We start from the raw sequence: 18,879 nt of genomic DNA on the forward strand, positions 1-18,879 counted from the left end.
TATTCGGAGGGCAGATGCGCTCAGGTCAGGGGTCAACGCCTCTAAGCCTGACACGGCAGATATTAGAGAAACTTGACTGCAACAGGGACAGTACCGTTTGATCAAAATTCCAGTTTCCGCTGTTTCAATCGTGCTAATCTGGGAATATTTCAAGAGCGAAGAGGCGGATTTACAAGTCAGTGATGACATCACGGCAGTGCCCAGTCCCGTCTCAGTGCGGTTTTATAGTCGGAACTGAAACATAAGGAAGGTATGGACTCGTTCATGGGGCTACATTATCGACCACCGAACAGTCCTGTGGGTTCAGAGGAAAAGATCTGTAGAGAGTTCGCAGATTCTTGCAAGAATCATAAGGTTGTGATAAAGTGTGATTTCAATTTTTTAGGTATTGGGTGTGAGCGCCAGACAGTCAAAGGACGAGTTGGGTAGTTTGTCAAATGTTTTCAAGAAAGATTCCTTTATCAATACGTATAAAATCCTAACGAGTGTGTGCAACAATTGATTTTCTAGTGCGGAATGGGAAAAGGCAGGGGAGATAAGTTTGTGTCGGGGACCAATTTGCATCTGGTGATGGTAATGCCATTAGAAGTTAACTCATTATGGAAATGGATAGGTATGACCTTCGGGACCGATTCTAAATTGGAGGAAGGCCAACTTTATTAGAGTCAGGAATGATCTGGCAAATGTAGATTCGGACAGGATGTTTCCTGGCAAAGGTGTAGTTGGTACGTTGGATCTCAAGCGCTATTTAACCTGAGTGTCGAAGGCAAGGGCCCAAACGGTCAATAGTGGGAAGCTTTGAAGGAGAGAGAGACGACAGTGTACAAGATTGTGGTTCCGAGGATCCGACGGACAAAGTAGATTGGGATTGTGAATGGGGCTGACGTTCCCTAGTTCACTAATTCATTTCCGGTTGCCCCGTTACGGGAAGAGTATGAATTTTGTTTGAAGAACTACCAAAGTGATTCACTGGGGCGCTGCCACGAATAAAGAATTTCTTTTGTCTGGAGCGGAGCGGTCTGAGGGAACATCTGACAGTTGTTTGTATCATTACGAGAGACACAGATAAAGCAGACAGCAGATACTTTTAGCCCTAGGATGGAATGTCTAATCGCAGAGGGCTCGAATCAAGATGAAAGTTGGTAATTTCAAGGGATATGAGTTTGATAACTTTCTGTTGAAACAGAGAGTGGATTGTGATTGTAACGTTCTGCCAGCGCTGGTGGTGGAGGGAGATTCATAGAGGAGTTTAAGAGGCTCTTTAACAGGCACGTGGGTGTGCAGGGAACTGAGGGAGACGGAGTTGGTGTCGGCGGATTTGGTTAATTGGGATATCACGACTTTATGAGCCGAAGGGTCTGTTCTCCTCTCTAATCTACGTTCTCTGTTCTGTAGAAAGAGCAGAGAGTGATTTGAACTCATCGTTAGAAACCGTGATATAGAGATACACCGCGATGTAACCCGGCACAGCTCGAGAAGATCACACGCATCACTCAGGACCCCAGCTGCCCGGGAATTGCCCTGTGCCTACTTGTACCATCGGGGAGGAGATACCGGAGCCTGATGTCCGACACTGAACGAGTGTGGAGTGGGTTCCACGCGGGTGAAAGAAAATGATTCCGGGATTAAAACGCTTATCACAGGAGGAGCGTTTGATCTGGCTCTGTACTCAATGGAATTCATAAGAATGAAGGGTGTCCTCACTGAAACCTGTGAAATGTTGAAGATGTCGATAGAGTAGCTGTGGAGAGAAGGCTTCCTAAGGTGGGGCCGGGGGCGATACTAAAACAAGCGAGCTCGGCCTCAGAATGGAGGGATGTCAATTTACACGGAGATTGGGAGAGATTTATTTTGCCAGAGAGGGGTGAGGCTTTGGAATTCGTTGCCACCGGCGGCCGTGGAGGAGTGTTTACTGGGCATTTTCATGTCAGAATTTGACTGGGACTCAGACTGAAGTGGATCAGACAAGATCAAATGCTGGAGCAGACCCGATGAGCCAATTGGCTGAATTGTGCCACTATCCTCTGATTTGAAGTTCCTGGGAATCTGGGAGTCAGCATCTCTGAGGATCTACACTGGGTCAGCACACTCAGGCCGACGGGAAGAAGGTGTCGTATCCCGATTGAACAGCCTCAGGCATTCAGATTTCAACACTCCCATTCCTCGCTGTCACTTTCCCTCTTAGACTCAGACTGCCAGCTATTCTGTGCCAATCTTCCTTCATGGGATGTCTGTCGGTAAAGACCCGTGCTGAGCACTCAGTGCTCTACCGTAGGAGATTCATTTATTGTGCCACTCTTTGTGACTTTACCTTTGGATTTCACCATTGACGTCCTGTTTATTTCGTGCCTGAGTCGGAGTACATTCTGGACCTTTCTCGGCACTTGCCTTCACCGCCATCTGTAGCTCTCCCGTCACAGAATGGATTGCAGCGGTGGAGAGCTTTCTGGCGTGTCGCATGTCCGCCTCGTGTGGAGGCTGCAACACACAGGGTCGCCGGTGGCTGAAGAGGGTTACGGACCCACTACGAGAACAACCCTTCCAGCCAATGTGGACATCTACAAGAGGTGATACACCGAGAAGGTCACATCCATCACTGAGGATTCCAGATCTTCCAGATCTCTGTCATCAACTAGTCTTTTGAACGTTTCATAAGGCCTTCTTTTATTCTTGACATCTTTTCCAACAGCCTTTGTTGACCACTGTTTCGGTACCCTACCATTCTTTCCCCTTCTCATTGGAACATGCCTATGCATAACTCCAACCAAATATCCCGTAAACATGTCCCATGTCCCATTTGCTTCCCCTCCGCCATCAAATTGCGAGCGCTCCCTCGGCACGTAAACACTGGCTTAGTATTCACCTTCTTGCAGTATTTGTTAATTTTCCTTATTGACTTTAATCTTACATCTTAGCACTTTAATTACGCTGCAAATAAACGAATTACAGGTTATTTACCAGTCTCAGATAATAGGTCAGGGGTGAATATGGAGGAAAACAAGCGACACCGGTAGACAGGAGATTCGACACCCGGACCTTCATCAGTCAGGGCGCTGAGCCCAGGATTCGCCAGGACACGTTGCAATTGTAGAAGACGTCCGTGCTTCGTTTTGGTCCCTCTGCTGTGGAAAAGATGCCACTGAGCTGGAAAGAGTACAGAGGGAGATATACGAGGTTGTTTGCAGAACTAGATAGACTGAGTTATGGAGAGAAGTAAGGAAAGATGTGACTTTATTCCTTTGGAGTGTAGAGACGACCTGGCAGGGGCGTATATATCCACTAGGGGCACAGTTAGGGTGAATGTGCAGAGATATTTTCCCCAGTGTTGGGGTAATCAATAACCAGAAGGCACAGAATAAAGATGAGAGTGGGTGTGCAGAGAGTAGGGAACGATAGGCTGGAAAGAGAAGGGAGAGCGGAAAGGGCGGGAGTATGATAGGGACGGCGTGGGAAAGGGGAAACAGAGTGGGAGATGGCGATAAGGAGCGGGTTAGTTGGTGATAGAGAGTTGCGAAGGAGAGCGGGGGAGAGAATTGGGAAGAGGGTAGGCGAGGATAATGAGGCAGAGATGTTGGGAAATTGGGAGAGGATAGGGGAGTGAGAGTTGGGGAGAGATGGGGGAGAAAGACGGGTCGTCACATGATTGAAGTCGGACCCACGGGCTCTTGACAGAGATCAAGCATCTTTTCAAGAAAATCCGGGAACAAAGGTGCAGACGTCTCGCAGATGAAATTGTGTCTATCATTACATTTGTAATTCCTTCCGTACGATTGACACCGAGTGCAGGTGTGTTTTCTATCTTTCACCGTACACAGGAGATTAGATTCCACGGTCCTGTCAAAGAGGATTAAACAATTACACAAGACAGTAAAAATTAAAATAACGCTCTCATACAGCCCCGTGTCAGACCCCCAAATATTAAATATGTCCACATTCCCTCCTGAGGTCTGTGTCAGTCCACAATGGATTCCCACCTTCGCATACTCTCCTGCAAACAGGTGTCCGGTCCACAAATTAATCGAACTGCCCAAGTACTTCCCGACAGAAAAAATCCTACTGACACATTTACTCTCCTCAGCCCCGTGTCAGTACAGTGTACCTACAACACTGTCTTGCACCCTCCCCAGAGGCATGAATTAATGCCCAAACTACTCCCATTTCCCCATTCCCACACCACAGTCTCGTGTTATTCCCCATATAGATCCCACTGTCCCTCTCCAACACCAGAGGCCTGCGCCAGACCAAAACTCACCGGTCTTCACATTTTCCGATCCAATATGTCCGGTAACGGTTGTAAATAGAGTTGTAAATAAAACTCTGTGAAATGAAGCATCGTCTATAAATGCTTGGAAGGAGACTCCCTCAGTGAATGTACCACGGTGCGTGAGATGGGACGGAGTGCGAAGAGATTGAGGCTGTGTCTGACCCCGGGAGTGTGCAATGGGACAGTGTGGAGGGAGATTCACTCTGTGTCTGACCCCGGGAGTGTGTGATGGGAGAGTGCGGAGGGAGATTCACTCTGTGTCTGACCACGGGAGTGTGTGATGAGACGGTGTGGAGGGAGATTCACTCTGTATCTGACCCCGGGAGTGTGCGATGGGAAGGTGAGGAGGGAGATTCACTCTGTTTCTGTCCCCGGGAGTGTGTGATGGGACGGTGTGGAGGGAGATTCACTCTGTGTCAGACCCCGGATGTGGTTAATGGGATGGTGCGGAGGGAGATTCAATCTGTGTCTGACCCCGGGTGTGTGTGATGGGACAGTGCGGAGGGAGAATCACTCTGTGTCTGACCGCGGGTGTGTGTGATGGGACGGTGTGGAGTGAGATTCACTCTGTGTCTGACCCCGGGTGTGTGTGATTGGACGGTGTGGAGGGAGGTTCACTCTGTGTCTAATACCGGGAGTCTGGGATGGGACGGTGTGGAGGGAGATTCCCTCTGTGTCAGACCCCGGATGTGGTTAATGGGATGGTGCGGAGGGAGATTCAATCTGTGTCTGACCCCGGGTGTGTGTGATGGGACGGTGCGGAGGGAGAATCACTCTGTGTCTGACCGCGGGTGTGTGTGATGGGACGGTGTGGAGTGAGATTCACTCTGTGTCTGACCCCGGGTGTGTGTGATTGGACGGTGTGGAGGGAGGTTCACTCTGTGTCTAATACCGGGAGTCTGGGATGGGACGGTGTGGAGGGAGATTCACTCTGTGTCAGACCCCGGATGTGGTTAATGGGATGGTGCGGAGGGAGATTCAATCTGTGTCTGACCCCGGGTGTGTGTGATGGGACGGTGCGGAGGGAGAATCACTCTGTGTCTGACCGCGGTTGTGTGTGATTGGACGGTGTGGAGGGAGATTCACTCTGTGTCTGATACCGGGAGTCTGGGATGGGACGGTGTGGAGGGAGATTCACTCTGTGTCTGAGCCGGGGAGTGTGTGATGGGACGATGTGAAGGGAGATTCAGTCTGTGTCTGACCCCGGGAATGTGTGATGGAACGGTGTGGAGGGAGATTCACTCTGTGTCTGACACTGGGTCCGTGTGATAGTATAGAGCAGTGTCTCTAAACCCCTGGGTGGAGGACGGTCGTGTGGTGTCGGTCATACCTCTTCTTCATCTGAATTCATTTCAAGGAGTAGTGAATCAAAGCGTGAACAATGTTGCTTTGCTCCATCGTAAGTTCCGTAGATGGTGGATATGAAATAACAGCGGTCTTTATGTCTGATCCAGTTCTGGGAACACGTTTGCTCTGGAAATCAGAAACAAAGAAAATTTAATCGGAACGTCAAGTAACCCGAGCAGAATGAATAAAACACCCTCCACACCGTCCCATCACACATCCCGGGATCAGACACACAGTGATCCTTCATTCTTACCCTCCCATACACACTTTCGGGTTCAGACACAGATTGAATATCTCTTCACACCGTCCCATCACGCACTCTTGGCGTCAGACACAGAGTGAAACTCCCTCCACACCGTCCCTTCACACACCCCCGGGGACAGACACAGAGTGAATCTCCCTCATACCGTCCCATCACACACTCCCGGGGACAGACAGATAGATAGATAGATAGATAGATAGATAGATAGATAGATAGATAGATAGATAGATAGATAGATAGATACTTTATTCATCCCCATGGGGAAATTCAACTTTTTTCCAATGTCCCATACACTTGCTGTATCAAAACTAATTACATACAATATTTAAGTCAGTAAAAAAAAATATGATATGCATCTAAATCACTATCTCAAAAAGCATTAATAATAGCTTTTAAAAGTTCTTAAGTCCTGGCGGTAGAATTGTAAAGCCTAATGGCATTGGGGAGTATTGACCTCTTCATCCTGTCTGAGGAGCATTGCATCGATAGTAACCTGTCGCTGAAACTGCTTCTCTGTCTCTGGATGGTGCTATGTAGAGGATGTTCAGAGATATCCATAATTGACCGTAGCCTACTCAGCGCCCTTCGCTCAGCTGCCGATGTAAAACTCTCCAGTACTTTGCCCACGACAGAGCCCGCCTTCCTTACCAGCTTATTAAGACGTGAGGCGTCCCTCTTCTTAATGCTTCCTCCCCAACACGCCACCACAAAGAAGAGGGCGCTCTCCACAACTGACCTATAGAACATCTTCAGCATCTCACTACAGACATTGAATGACGCCAACCTTCTAAGGTAGTACAGTCGACTCTGTGCCTTCCTGCACAAGGCATCTGTGTTGGCAGTCCAGTCTAGCTTCTCGTCTAACTGTACTCCCAGATACTTGTAGGTCTTAACCTGCTCCACACATTCTCCATTAATGATCACTGGCTCCATATGAGGCCTAGATCTCCTAAAGTCCACCACCATCTCCTTGGTCTTGGTGATATTGAGACGCAGGTAGTTTGAGTTGCACCATATCACAAAGTCCTGTATCAGTTTCCTATACTCCTCCTCCTGTCCATTCCTGACACACCCCACTTTGGCCGTGTCATCAGCGAACTTCTGCACATGGCAGGACTCCGAGTTATATTGGAAGTCTGATGTGTACAGGGTGAACAGGACCGGAGAGAGTACGGTTCCCTGCGGCGCTCCTGTGCTGCTGACCACCGTGTCAGACCTACAGTCTCCCAACTGCACATACTGAATAAAACACCCTCCACACCATCCCATCACACATCCCGGGATGAGACACACAGTGATCCTTCCTTCTTACCCTCCCATACACACTTTCGGGTTCAGACACAGATTGAATATCTCTCCACACCGTCCCTTCACACACCCCCGGGGACAGACTCAGAGTGAATCTTCCTCCACATTATCCTATCACTCACTCACGCGTTCAAACACAGAGTGAAGCTCCAACCACTCTTCCCCGTCATACACCCCCAGAGCCCTACACAGAGTGAAGCTCCTTCCTCACCCTCCATTCACACATTCCCGGGGTCAGGCACCGAGCGAATCTTCCTCGATATCGTCCTAGCACAGACACACGTAATCAGACACAGAGTGAATTTCCCTCCACACCGTCCCATCACACACTCCCGGGGTCAGACACAGAGTGGAGCTCACTGCACACCGTCTCTTCAGATACACCGGTGGTCAGACACAGATTATAGCTTCCTATCTCTCTTTAATATGATGAGTAGTAGGTGAAGGTGGTTTGGAGGTTGGTGTGTGAACTCCCGTTTTCTGCTGGTCAGCAGTTGACAGATTTGAGCCTTCTCTTTGATCAGAGATCGGTACTGATTTTCGAGGTCACTGTTCTTTTGACGGAGATCGGTTTGTGTTTGATTCAGATCGGAGAGATGGATGTTCAGGACGGAGTTTTCATTTTCGAGGATGGAGAGTTTGTTTTCGAGTTTGGAGAGGTTGTTGTTGAGGACGGAGATATTTTTGAGACAGGTGCTCCGGGAAAGAGCCAGGCGGGAATTTTCGGTTATGCTGGATTTAAGAGTTGAGTTCAGCTCATTTACCTGAAGTCCACATTGCCGCTGGGTCCGGTTCAGCTCCTGATATTGTTCCCAGAATTCCAGGTGGTTTTGGTCACAGGTGATCAGAGAGTGACGAATCTGTGATACTGAAAGTGATATTGTGTCATGATTCGCTGTCACAGCGAGTGGCGTGTAGCTGTCACGCTGAGTGTTGTATCGGTGTCACAGTGAGTGGCGTGTAGTTGTCAAGGTGAGTGGCATGTCAGTGTTACGTTGAGTAGCGTGTTGGTGTCACGACCAGTGTATCGTCGACATCACATTTGCCTTCTTGATAGCCTGCTGCACAATTCCCTTTCCCTCTCAATTCAGTTTTATCAGCAAATTTAGATATACTACACTCGATCCCCTCTTGCAGACCGTTAACGTATATCGTGAAATGTTGTAACCCAGCACCGGCTCCTGCGGCACACAACTTACCACTGATTGCCAACCAGAGTAACACCCAGGTATCACAATTCTTGCTTACCTTCAATTAACTCATCTTCTATCTATGCTAATACATCATCCCCAACTCCGTATCTTATGGATAACTCTATTATGCAGTACTCTTTCTGAGTATCCAGTAAGTAATGTCCATCCCTTCCCCTCTGTTCAAAGGTGTTTGTCAAACAGGATCTGCCTTTCCTGAATCCACCCTGCGTCTACTTCATGGATCCATTTCTTTCCAGATGCCTCGTTATTTCTTCTTTATCGATAGCCTCAAGCATTTTCCCAACTACATATGATAAACTAACTGGCCTGGAGTAAATGCCTGTCGCCTAAATTCTTTTTTGAACACTGGCGTGACATTCGGCGCCTTCCAATTAGCTGGGACCGGCCCAAAGCCCAGAGAATTTTGCTAAATTATCACAAAGCCTCAACTATAACTTCTGCTATTTCCTTCAGCACCCTGGGATGCATTCCATCCGGACCATGGACTTGTCTATTTTCGATCCCACATGTTTGCTCAGCTATTGTATTGAGGCCCTCAGCTCCCATCGTATCCATGACATCTCTCTTTGGAATGTTAGACGCGTACTCCACCGTGAAGACGACACAAAATATTCATTCAAAGCCTCTGGCATTTCCTCATTTCCCAATATCAATTCCCCCCTTTTCATCCGCCAGGGGACCTACATTCACTTTGGCCATTCCTTTCTGCTTTAGATAATTACAAAAAAAAAATAATTTTTAGCTAGTTTGTTTTCATGATCTAGCTTCCATGTTTATGTTACTCATTAGTGTTTTTTTTTTTTTGCTGCTTTATAAAGTTTGCCCAGTCCTACAGTTTCCCACAACTCTTGGCGAATTAATATGCACGAGCTTTTAGTCTGATGCCTTATTTTATTTCCTGCATTATGCAAGGCTGGCTCTCCCCACCCCTCATCCATTGTCTCTGCAATTTATAGTTTTGTTCAACATCGTAAAAAATTATTTGCAAGTCCACTACTGTTCCTCAACCGTCCCATCATATTGTCTTGTTTCCCAGTCTACACTACCCAAATCCTCACTCATCCCATTGTGATGTCACAGTACGGGCTGTGTCGGTGACACGGGTAGGGGGTCGTCGGGGTCACGGTGAGGCGTGCCCTGGCGTTCAGGTGAAGTGCGCGTCCGTTTCACGATGAGGATCGTGTCGGTGTTACAGTGAGGGGGATGTCAGTGTCACATTGAACCGAGTTTCGGTGTCACGGGTAGGGGATTGTCGGGGTCACGGTGAGGATCCTGACGGTGTTACAGTGAGGGGGAAGTCAGTGTCACGTTGAACCGAGTGTCGGTGTCACGGGTAGGGGATCGTCGGGGTCACGGTGAGGATCGTGTCGGTGTTACAGTGAGGGGGATGTCAGTGTCACGTTGAACCGAGTGTCGGTGTCACGGGTAGGGATTGTCGGGGTCACGGTGAGGATCGTGTCGGTGTTACAGTGAGGGGGATGTCAGTGTCACATTGAACAGAGTGTCGGTATCACGGTGAATGAAATGTCGTTGTCACGTTATGGAACGTGTCGGATTCACGGTGACGGCCGCATATGCTTCACTGTGAGGTGTCAGTCTCACGTGTTGGGTCGTGTCGGTGCCACGGTTTTGTGAGTATCGATGTTTCAGTGAAGGGGCTGCCGGTGTCACGGTGCTGGAAGACTCGGTGTCAAGGTGAGGTGAAATTCGGCGTCACGGTGAGGTGCGACTCGGTGTCACGCTGTTTGCGTAATTGTGTCATGGTGGGACTTGTGTCCCTGTCAACGTGAGGGTAGTGCCAATTTCACCGTGAGGGGCGAGTCGGTGGCACGATGAGGTACTTGTTGGTGTCACGGTGAACAGTATGTCAGTGTCACATTGAGGGGCGTGTCTGTGTCACTATGGTGTTTAACGCTCACGTTTCTTTCCACTCTGTTTGCTTCCGTCTGACTCCACCAGGAGCCCGATCGACTCACCATGGATCGACAGCCCGGCCACTATCGCGACGAGGACAGATGTAACTAGGCAGAGCAGGCAGATCTTACGGTCGGGTCTATTTCCGATGTTCTCTTTCGGCTCCTGTTTATGCGGACCTGTAGAGAGACCATTCAGAGTGTGTGTGAATTCAGCCGTGACCCCACTGGGTCTCCCTTCCACCTACCATCCGCGCTCTCTCCTTCCACCACGATCAAACCCTCCCTCTCTCAATCGGCATTTCTGAAATGCCATCGAATCCCGGCAGAGTCCTGTTAAACCTCTCCGGAGGCTCCCCAACGCCCTGACATCCTCCGATAATGGGGTGACCAGAACTGTATACAATACGCCTGATTCAGCCTAACCAGTGATTTTTATAAAGTTGCAATATAATTCCCTGATATTTGTACTCAATGCCCCGACAAATGAAGGCAAGAATGCCACAGGACATCTTACCCATCCCATCAAACTGTGCATCCACGTTCAGGGAGCTATGACAGTGGACCCTAAGATCCTCAGCCCATCTAAAGTAAGGACATGTTCGGCACATCATTGTGGGCTGAAGGGTTGTATTGTGCTGTAAGTTCTCTATGTTTCTATGTTTCAACACTGTTTAGGGTCTTGGCTTTGACAGCGTGTCATTTCTTTCATTTGACCTATGTTTATCCGGGTTAAACTCGCTCTGCCCGGTCTCCAGACCATATCTGTAACTGATCTACGTCATACTGAATTCTTTGCCGGTCTTCTCCGCTCTCCACAGCACCACCTCTCGCCATATCAAACCTACAAACCCAACTGTCTGCAATTTCATCCGGATCATTTATATACATTTAAGAGCAGAGGTAATGTTACAGCTATATAGGGCCCTGGTCAGACGCTACTTGGAATACTGTGCTCAGTTCTAGTCGCTTCACGATAGGAAAGACGGGGAATCCACAGGATGGGTGAAGAGGAGATTTACAAGGATGTTGCCTGGATTGGGGAGCAGGCCTTATGAGAATAGGTTGAATGAACTCGGCCTTTTCTCTTTGGAGCGACAGAGGATGAGAGGTGACCTGATAGAGGTGTACAAGATGATGAGAAGAATTGATCGTGCGGATAGTCAGAGGCTTTTCCCCATGGCTGTAAGGGCTAGCATGAGAGGGCATGGTTTTAAGGTGCTTGGAAGTAAGTATAGAGGGTAGATTTTTTTTTCCGTAGGGAGTGTTGAGTGCGGATTTTTTCTTCGGCAGTTTAACGGGGGCACGACTGCGCAAGCGCGTGTAAGTCGGGCCGTGAGGCAGTGGGAGTATTTAAAGAGAACAGTTAGACGGAGCGGGCGAAGGAGTAGACGGAGACAGAGTAGGAAGGCTTTGTCTCGTGAAGCTTCGGCGCGCAGAGGATGAGGACGAGCTTCACTCCAAGTGAGGTAAGGCCGGCTAAGTTCCTTTAAAAGGAGAAAGTTTCAAAAGTTGAGGCAAAGTATTGGGTAGGTCATGCAGCAGCTGAAATCAGCCCCGTGGATTGTTCATACCGCAGCATGTGGGAAGTTAGGGATACTCCCAGTGTCCCTGTCGACTATGTGTGCAGGAAGTGTGTCCAATTGCAGCTTCTGAAAGACCGCATTGAGCGTCTGGAGCTGCGATTGGATTTATACTGTAGCATCCGCGATGCTGAGAAAGTCGTGAATAGCACGTTCAGTGAGTTGTTCACACCGCAGGTAAAGGCTACACTGGCAAAAAGGGAATGTGTTGCCACTAGACAACGTAGCAGTAGGCAGGTAGTGCAGGATTTCCCTGAAGTCATCTGCCTCCTAAACAGATACACTGTTTTGGATACTGTTGGGGAAATGTCTCATCAGGGGAAGGCAGCAGCAGCCGAGTTCATTGCACCATGGGTGGCTCTGTGGCACAGGAGGGAAGGAAAAGGAGTGGGAGAGATATAGTGATAGGGGATTCGATTGTAAGGGGAATAGATAAGCGTTTCTGCAGCCGCAAACGAGACTCCAGGATGGTATGTTGCCTCCCTGGTGCAAGGGTCAAGGATGTCTCTGAGCGGCTGCAGGGCATTCTGCAGTGGGAGGGTGAACAACCAGTGGTCGTGGTGCACATAGGTACCAAAGATATAGGTAAAAAACGGGATGAGGTCCTACCAGGTGAATTTAGGGAGTTAAGAGATAAACTAAAAAGTAGGACCACAAAGGTAATAATCTCTGGATTACTACCAGTGCAACGTGCTAGTCAGAATATAAATGGAGGATATTTCAGAAGAATACGTGGCTTGAAAAATGGAGCAGGGGGGATGGATTCAAATTTCTGGGGCATTGGAACCAGTTTCGGGGGAGGTAGGACCGGTATAAAGAGGACGGCCTGCACCTGGGCTGGACTGGAACCAATGTCCTAGGGGGAGTGTTTGCTACTGCTGTTCAGGAGGATTTAAACTAATGTGGCAGGGGGATGGGAACAAGTGCAGATAGACAGAGGGGTGTAAAATGAGGGTAGAAGCAAAAAGTAGTAAGGCGAAAAGTAGAAGTGGCAGGCAGGCAAATCCAGGGCAAAAATCAAAAAGGGCAACTTTTAAAGATAATTGTATAAGGGCTAAGAGTGTTGTAAAAACAAGGCTGAAGGCTTTGTGTGTCAATGCGAGGAGCATTCGTAATAAGGTGGATGAATTGAATGTGCAGATAGTTATTAATGAATATGATATCGTTGGGATCACAGGGACATGGCTCCAGGGTGACCAAGGATGGAAGCTCAACATCCAGGGATATTCAATATTCAGGATGGTTAGAGAGGAAAGAAAATGAGGTGGGGTAGCGTTGCTGGTGAGAGAGGAGATTATCGCAATAGAAAAGGACATTAGCCTGGAGGATGTGGAATCGATATGGCTAGAGCTGCATAATACTAAGAGTCAGAAAACGCTGGTGTGAGTTGTGTATAGGACACCTAACAGTAGTAGTGAGGCTGGGGATGACATTAAACAGGATTTAGAAATGCGTGCAATAAACGAACAGTAGTTTTAATGGGTGACTTGCATCTACATATAAATTGGGTGAACCAAATTGGTAAGGGTGCTGAGGAAAAGGATTTCCTGGAATATATGCGGGATGGTTTTCTGAACCAACATGTCGTGGAACCAACTAGAGAGCAGGCCATTCTAGATTGGGTATTGAGCAATGAGGAAGGGTTAGTTAGCAGTATTGTCGTGCGAGGCCACTTGGGTAAGAGTAGCCATAATATGGTGGAATTCTTCATTAAGATGGTGATTGACATAGTTAATTCAGAAACAAAGTTACTGAACTTAAAGAAGGGTAACTTTGATGGTAGAAGACCTGAATTAGCTAAGATAGACTGGCAAATGATACTTAAAGGGTTGACGGTCGATATGCAATGGCAAGCATTTAAAGATCGCATGAATGAACTACAACAATTGTTCATCGCAGTTTGGCAAAAGAATAAACCAGGGAAGGTAGCACACCCGTGGCTGACAAGGGAAATTAGGGATAGTATCAAGTCCGAGGAAGAAACGGACAAATTTGCCAGAAAAAGCGGCACGCCTGAGGACTGGGAGAAATTCAGCGACCAGCAGAGGATGACAAAGGGCTTAATTAGGAATGGGAAAAAAATATATTATGAGAGCAAGCTGGCAGGGAAAATAAAAACTGACTGTAAAAGCTTTCATATAAATGTGATAAGAAAAAGATTGGTCAAGACAAATGTAGGACCCTTACAGTCAGAAACAGGTGAATTGATCATGGGGAACAAGGACATGAAAGACCAATTGAATAATTACTTTGGTTTTGTCTTCACTAAGGAGGACATAAATAATCTTCTGGAAATAGTAGGGGACCGAGGGTCTAGTGAGATGGAGGAACTGAGGGAAATACATGTTAGTAGGGAAGTGGTGTTAGGTAAATTGATGGGTTTAAAGGCAGCTAAATCCCCAGGGACAGATGGTCTGCATCCCAGAGTGCTTACGGAAGTAGCCCAGAAAAATAGTGGATGCATTTGTGATAATTTTTCAAAACTCCTTCGATTCTGGATTAGTTCCTGAGGTTTGGAGGGTGGCTAATGTAACCTCACTTTTCAAAAAAGGAGGGAGAGAAAAACTGGGGAATTATAGACCGGTTAGTCTGACATCAGTTGTGGGGAAAATGCTACAGACCGTTATCAAAGATGTGATAACACCACATTTAGAAAGCGGCGAAATGATCGGACAAAGACTGTATGGATTTGTGAAAGTAAAATCATGTCTGACGAATCTTATAGAATTTTTTTGAAGATGTAACTCGTAGAGTGGATACGGGAGAGGCTAGTGGATGTGGTATATTTAGATTTTCAAAAGGTTTTTGACAAGATCCCACACGGGAGATTAGTGCGCAAACTTTAAGCACACGGTATTGGGGGTTTGGTATTGATGTGGATAGCGAATTGGTTGGCAAACAGGAAGCAAAAGGTGGGAGTAAATGGGACGTTTTCAGAATGGCAGGCAGTGACTAGTGGGTTATCGCAAGGCTCAGTGCTAGGACCCCAGTTGTTTACAATATATATTAATGATTTAGACGAGGCAATTAAATGCAGCATCTCCACGTTTGAGAATGACACGAAGCTGGGCGGCGGTGTTAACTGTGAGGAGGATGCTAAGAGGATGCAGGGTGACTTGGAAGGTTAGGTGAGTGGGCAAATTCATGGCAGGTGCAATTTAACGAGGATAAATGTGAGGTTATCCACTTTGGTTGCAAGAACAGGAAAACAGATTATTATCGGAATGTTTTCCGATTAGGAAAAGGGGAGGTGCAACGGGACCTGGGTGTCATTGTACACCAGTCATTGAAGGTGGGATGCAGGTACAGCAGGCGGTGAAAAAGGCAAATGGTATGTTGGCATTCATAGCAAAAGGAATTGAGTAAAGGAGCAGGGAGGTTCTACTGCAGTTGTACAAGGCCTTGGTGAGACCGCACCTAGAGTATTATGTGCAGTGTTGGTCCCCTAATACGAGGAAAGACATTTTTGCCATAGAGGGAGTACAAACAAGGTTCACCAGATTGATTCCTGGGATGGCAGGACTTTCATATGAAGAAAGACTGGATCGACTAGGCTTATACTCAGTGGAATTGAGAAGATTGAGGGGGGATCTTATTGAAGCGTACAAAATTCTAAAGGGATTGGACAGGCTAGATGCAGGAAGATTGTTTCTGATGTTGGGGGAGTCCAGAACGAGTGGTCACAGTTTAAGAATAAAGAGGAAGCCATTTAGAACCGAGATGAGGAAAAACGTCTTCACACAAAGTGTGCAAAATCTGGAATTCTCTGCCACAGGAAACAGTTGAGGCCGGTTCATTGGCTATATTTAAGAGGAAGTTAGATATGGCCCTTGTGACTAAACGGATCGGGGGTATGGAGAGAAAGCAGGTACAGGGTTCTGAGTTGGATAATCAGTCATAATCGTACTGAATGGCGGTGCAGGCTCTAAGGGCCGAATGGCCTACTCCTGCGCCTATGTTCCTATGTTTCTATGAATGGGCTGCCAACAGCGGTGGTGGAGGCGGAAGCGATAGGGTATTTTAAGAGACTCCTGGATTGCTACATGGAACTTAGAAAAATAGAGGGCTATGGGTACAGCCTAGCTAGCTCTTAGGTAGGGGCATGTTCGGCACAGCTTTCTTGACCGAAGAACCTGTGTTTGGATGTAGCTTTTCTATCTTTCTATGTTTCTAACCCAGCCATCTACAATTTCATAGAGATCATTTGTATACATCACTGACAAGGATTTCACTGGGGAGCCGAGTGACAACCTTTTGTTACCCAGATGGTTGTCAGTCAGTGGAACGAGCTGACAGAGGAAGTGGTTGATGCAGATGCATTAGAAACTGGGACACTTGGCACGTGACCCATTCATAAAGACGTAATCACTGTGAACTCTGACCTGTTTGTGCAGTGATTGACAGCCTGCTGTGTCCGGAGGAAATGGAAGGATCTTCGGCCTTATCGATGCGGGTTTCTTCTTTCCGAAAATTCAGCTCTGAGTAGGTGGTGTTCAGACCTTCTAGGAGAGAGAGAGCGAGTCGGACAGGCAGATAAGGAACAGGGAGAGGGGTAATGGGGGAGGGAGTTGGGCGAGAGAAGAGAGTGTGGGATAAGTGAAGGGGTGAAAGGGGATGAGACAACGAGAGGGTGTGAGGGAGAGGGGGGAGAGAGGTGACACACAGGAAGGAAGAAAAGTAGAGCGACGGACAGAGAAGGTGAGACAGCGATAATGGCGATGGTCGGGAAGATGCGAGAGAAATAATGGAGAGGGAGAAAGGGGTGAAAGAGGCGAAGAGAGAGGAGCAGAGAGTCTGGAACAGTGAGACGATAGGTAGAGGTTTGAGAGAAGGCGAAAAATGGTGCAGAGAAGGGAGAGTAAGGGGAGGAGAAAAGTGGGAGAGGGATGGGGAAGACAGAAGAAGATAATTTGAGAGGGAGAGAGAAGAGCGAGGGGAGAGACCGTCCGGGGTAGGAAGAGAGGCGTGGATGGACAGGAGCAGAAGGCGCGAGGGTTGATAAGTGGAAAAATTCGGGGCCGAAAGAAGTGCGAAGTCCGGGAGGAGCAGACAGGGAAGGAAGAGAGAGAGCAGAGAGAGCCGGAAAGAGTGCCGGGGGAGACAGAGAGTGTTAGAGACGGGAGAGAGAGAGGGCAAGGAGAGATGGCTAAGAGAAGGGGACAGTGGGAGACAATAGGGAAATCTAGGAGAGAGAGGAGGGAAAGAGAGGGTGGAGGAGTTAAGAGAGTGGAGCGAAGGGGAAAGAGGGAAAAGAGAGTTGGATTTAAAAAGGGAGAGAGTGGTTAAGGCTTTATACCGCGCTCTCAAATTTCACCAACAACCCACCCCCAATCGCCTCTCCCACGCGATCACTACGGCTGATGCTCAAACAGGGAATCAGTAGGGTCAACTGTAAGTTTTTCCTGAGATCTCTCAACAGGATTGAGCATATCAGCTAAACACAGTCAGGGCAACAAAGATGAAACTGACCTCCATCTATCCGGACCCGGGGCGCCGAGAGCGTCTTGACATTAAGTTCCGCGTACGATACATCAGGTTCAGCTGGGGACAGAGCAGTGAAGGTCAGAAACAGAGTGAGACTCGATCCACACCGTTCTATCACACACTCCCGAGGTCAGACACAGAGTGAATCTCCGTCCACACCGTCCCATCACACACTCCCGGGGACAGACACAGGGTGAATCTCCCTCCACACCGTCCCATCACACACTGCCGGGGTCAGACACAGAGTGACTCTCCCTCCACACTGTCCCATCACACACTGCCGGAGTCAGACACGGAGAGAATCTCCCCCCACACCGTTCTATCACACACTCCCGGGGTCAGACACAGAGTGAAACTTCCTCCACACCGTTCTATCACACACTCCGGGGGTCAGACTCAGATTGAATCTCCCTCCATACCTTCCCATCACACACTCCCGGGGTCAGACACAGAGTGAATCTCCCTCCACACCGTTCCATCACACTCTCCCTTGGTCAGACACAGAGTGAATCTCCCTCCACACCGTTCCAGCACACACTCCCTGGGTCAGACACAGAGTGAATCTCCCTCCACACGGTCCCGTCACACAGTCCCGGGGTCGGGCACAGAGTGAAGCTCCCTCCACCCCCTCCAATCACGCACTCCCGGGGTCAGACACAGAGACTCTCCCTCCACACCGTCCTATCACACACTGCCGGGGTCAGACACAGAGTGAATCTCCCTCCACACCGTTCTATCACACACTCCCGGGGTCAGACACAGAGTGAATCTCCCTCCACACCGTTCCATCACACACTCCCGGGGTCAGACACAGAGTGAAGTTCCCTCCATACTCTCCCATCACACACTCCCGGGGTCAGACACAGAGTGAATCTCCCTCCACACTGTCCCATCACACACTCCCGGGGTCAGAAACAGAGTGAATCTCCCTCCACACCGTCCCATCACTCACTGCTGGGGTCAGACAGAGAGCGATTCTCCTCCCCGAGACTTTCTGCCTCACTCACCTCCGGAAGGAGACGGTGAATCCGTTTTTGTGAACTTCACATTCATGTAAGTCTCGCTGTCGTCCATCCTGACGAGGATTCTCTGCGTCTCTTTGCTCAAAAGGGGAAGCAGCCGTTGTCAGAGGAAGCCCGTGTTGACAAGCGTGTCCGAGCAACACCAACAAACACCAGATGAGCAGCTGGTAAAGAGAGGAACCGAGAACAGGCGGAGGATTGCGGGGAGGAGAGAGGATGGGGGCTTAAGAGAAAGTGATTAGAGTGGCGGGTAGAGTAGTGAAAGTGGGGAGAAACATAGGGTGTGATAAGGAGAGAGAGGGGAAATTGGGTGGTTAGTGGAGAGAAAGAAGCGGGTGACAGGGAGAGAGTGGGGAGTGTGGGGAAAGAGGGAACTGACAGCGATAGAGACGGGGAAAGGAGGGAGGAAGAAAGGGGAGAAATTGATACGGGGAGATTGGGAGGAAGAGGGAGAAGGGAGACGGCGAGCGAGCGGCGTGAAG

The 18,879-nt window shown here is 48.6% G+C and overlaps 1 protein-coding gene across 3 annotated transcripts; it reads right to left on the reverse strand.

Moving 5' to 3' along the window:
• Window positions 1-2,923: 2,923 nt before the first annotated feature.
• On the reverse strand, window positions 2,924-18,660 carry LOC140721936 (uncharacterized). Of its 3 annotated transcripts, XR_012097506.1 has the most exons (8): window positions 18,383-18,660; window positions 17,361-17,432; window positions 16,274-16,393; window positions 10,372-10,488; window positions 7,946-8,049; window positions 5,595-5,737; window positions 4,253-4,317; window positions 2,924-3,834 (listed from the first exon to the last, which is right to left on the reverse strand). XR_012097506.1 is itself a non-coding variant. In XM_073036759.1 (7 exons), the coding sequence occupies exons 1-6, from the start codon at window positions 18,447-18,449 to the stop codon at window positions 5,612-5,614; spliced, it is 606 nt and encodes a 201-aa protein (XP_072892860.1). In that variant the 5' UTR covers window positions 18,450-18,660; the 3' UTR covers window positions 2,924-3,834; window positions 5,595-5,611. The 3 variants fall into 3 exon arrangements, 2 of the variants coding, with proteins under 2 accessions (XP_072892860.1, XP_072892859.1); XM_073036759.1 differs by lacking the exon at window positions 4,253-4,317; XM_073036758.1 differs by lacking the exon at window positions 2,924-3,834 and having other exon boundaries at window positions 3,912-4,317.
• Window positions 18,661-18,879: the final 219 nt, after the last annotated feature.

Source organism: Hemitrygon akajei, unplaced genomic scaffold, assembly GCF_048418815.1.
Source record: "Hemitrygon akajei unplaced genomic scaffold, sHemAka1.3 Scf000065, whole genome shotgun sequence".
In the NCBI taxonomy this organism is placed as follows: domain Eukaryota; kingdom Metazoa; phylum Chordata; class Chondrichthyes; order Myliobatiformes; family Dasyatidae; genus Hemitrygon; species Hemitrygon akajei.

What these genes read in the sequence shown, in the direction of transcription:
- LOC140721936 (XM_073036759.1), bottom strand. Translation starts at nt 18,449, where the DNA reads ATGGACGACAGCGAGACTTACATGAATGTGAAGTTCACAAAAACGGAT. An exon ending in GTCAATCACTGCACAAACAG is followed by an intron (nt 10,489 to 16,273) that starts GTCAGAGTTCAC and finishes GTCTCTCTACAG; the next exon opens with GTCCGCATAAACAGGAGCCG. An exon ending in GGCCGGGCTGTCGATCCATG is followed by an intron (nt 8,050 to 10,371) that starts GTGAGTCGATCG and finishes TATCACTTTCAG; the next exon opens with TATCACAGATTCGTCACTCT.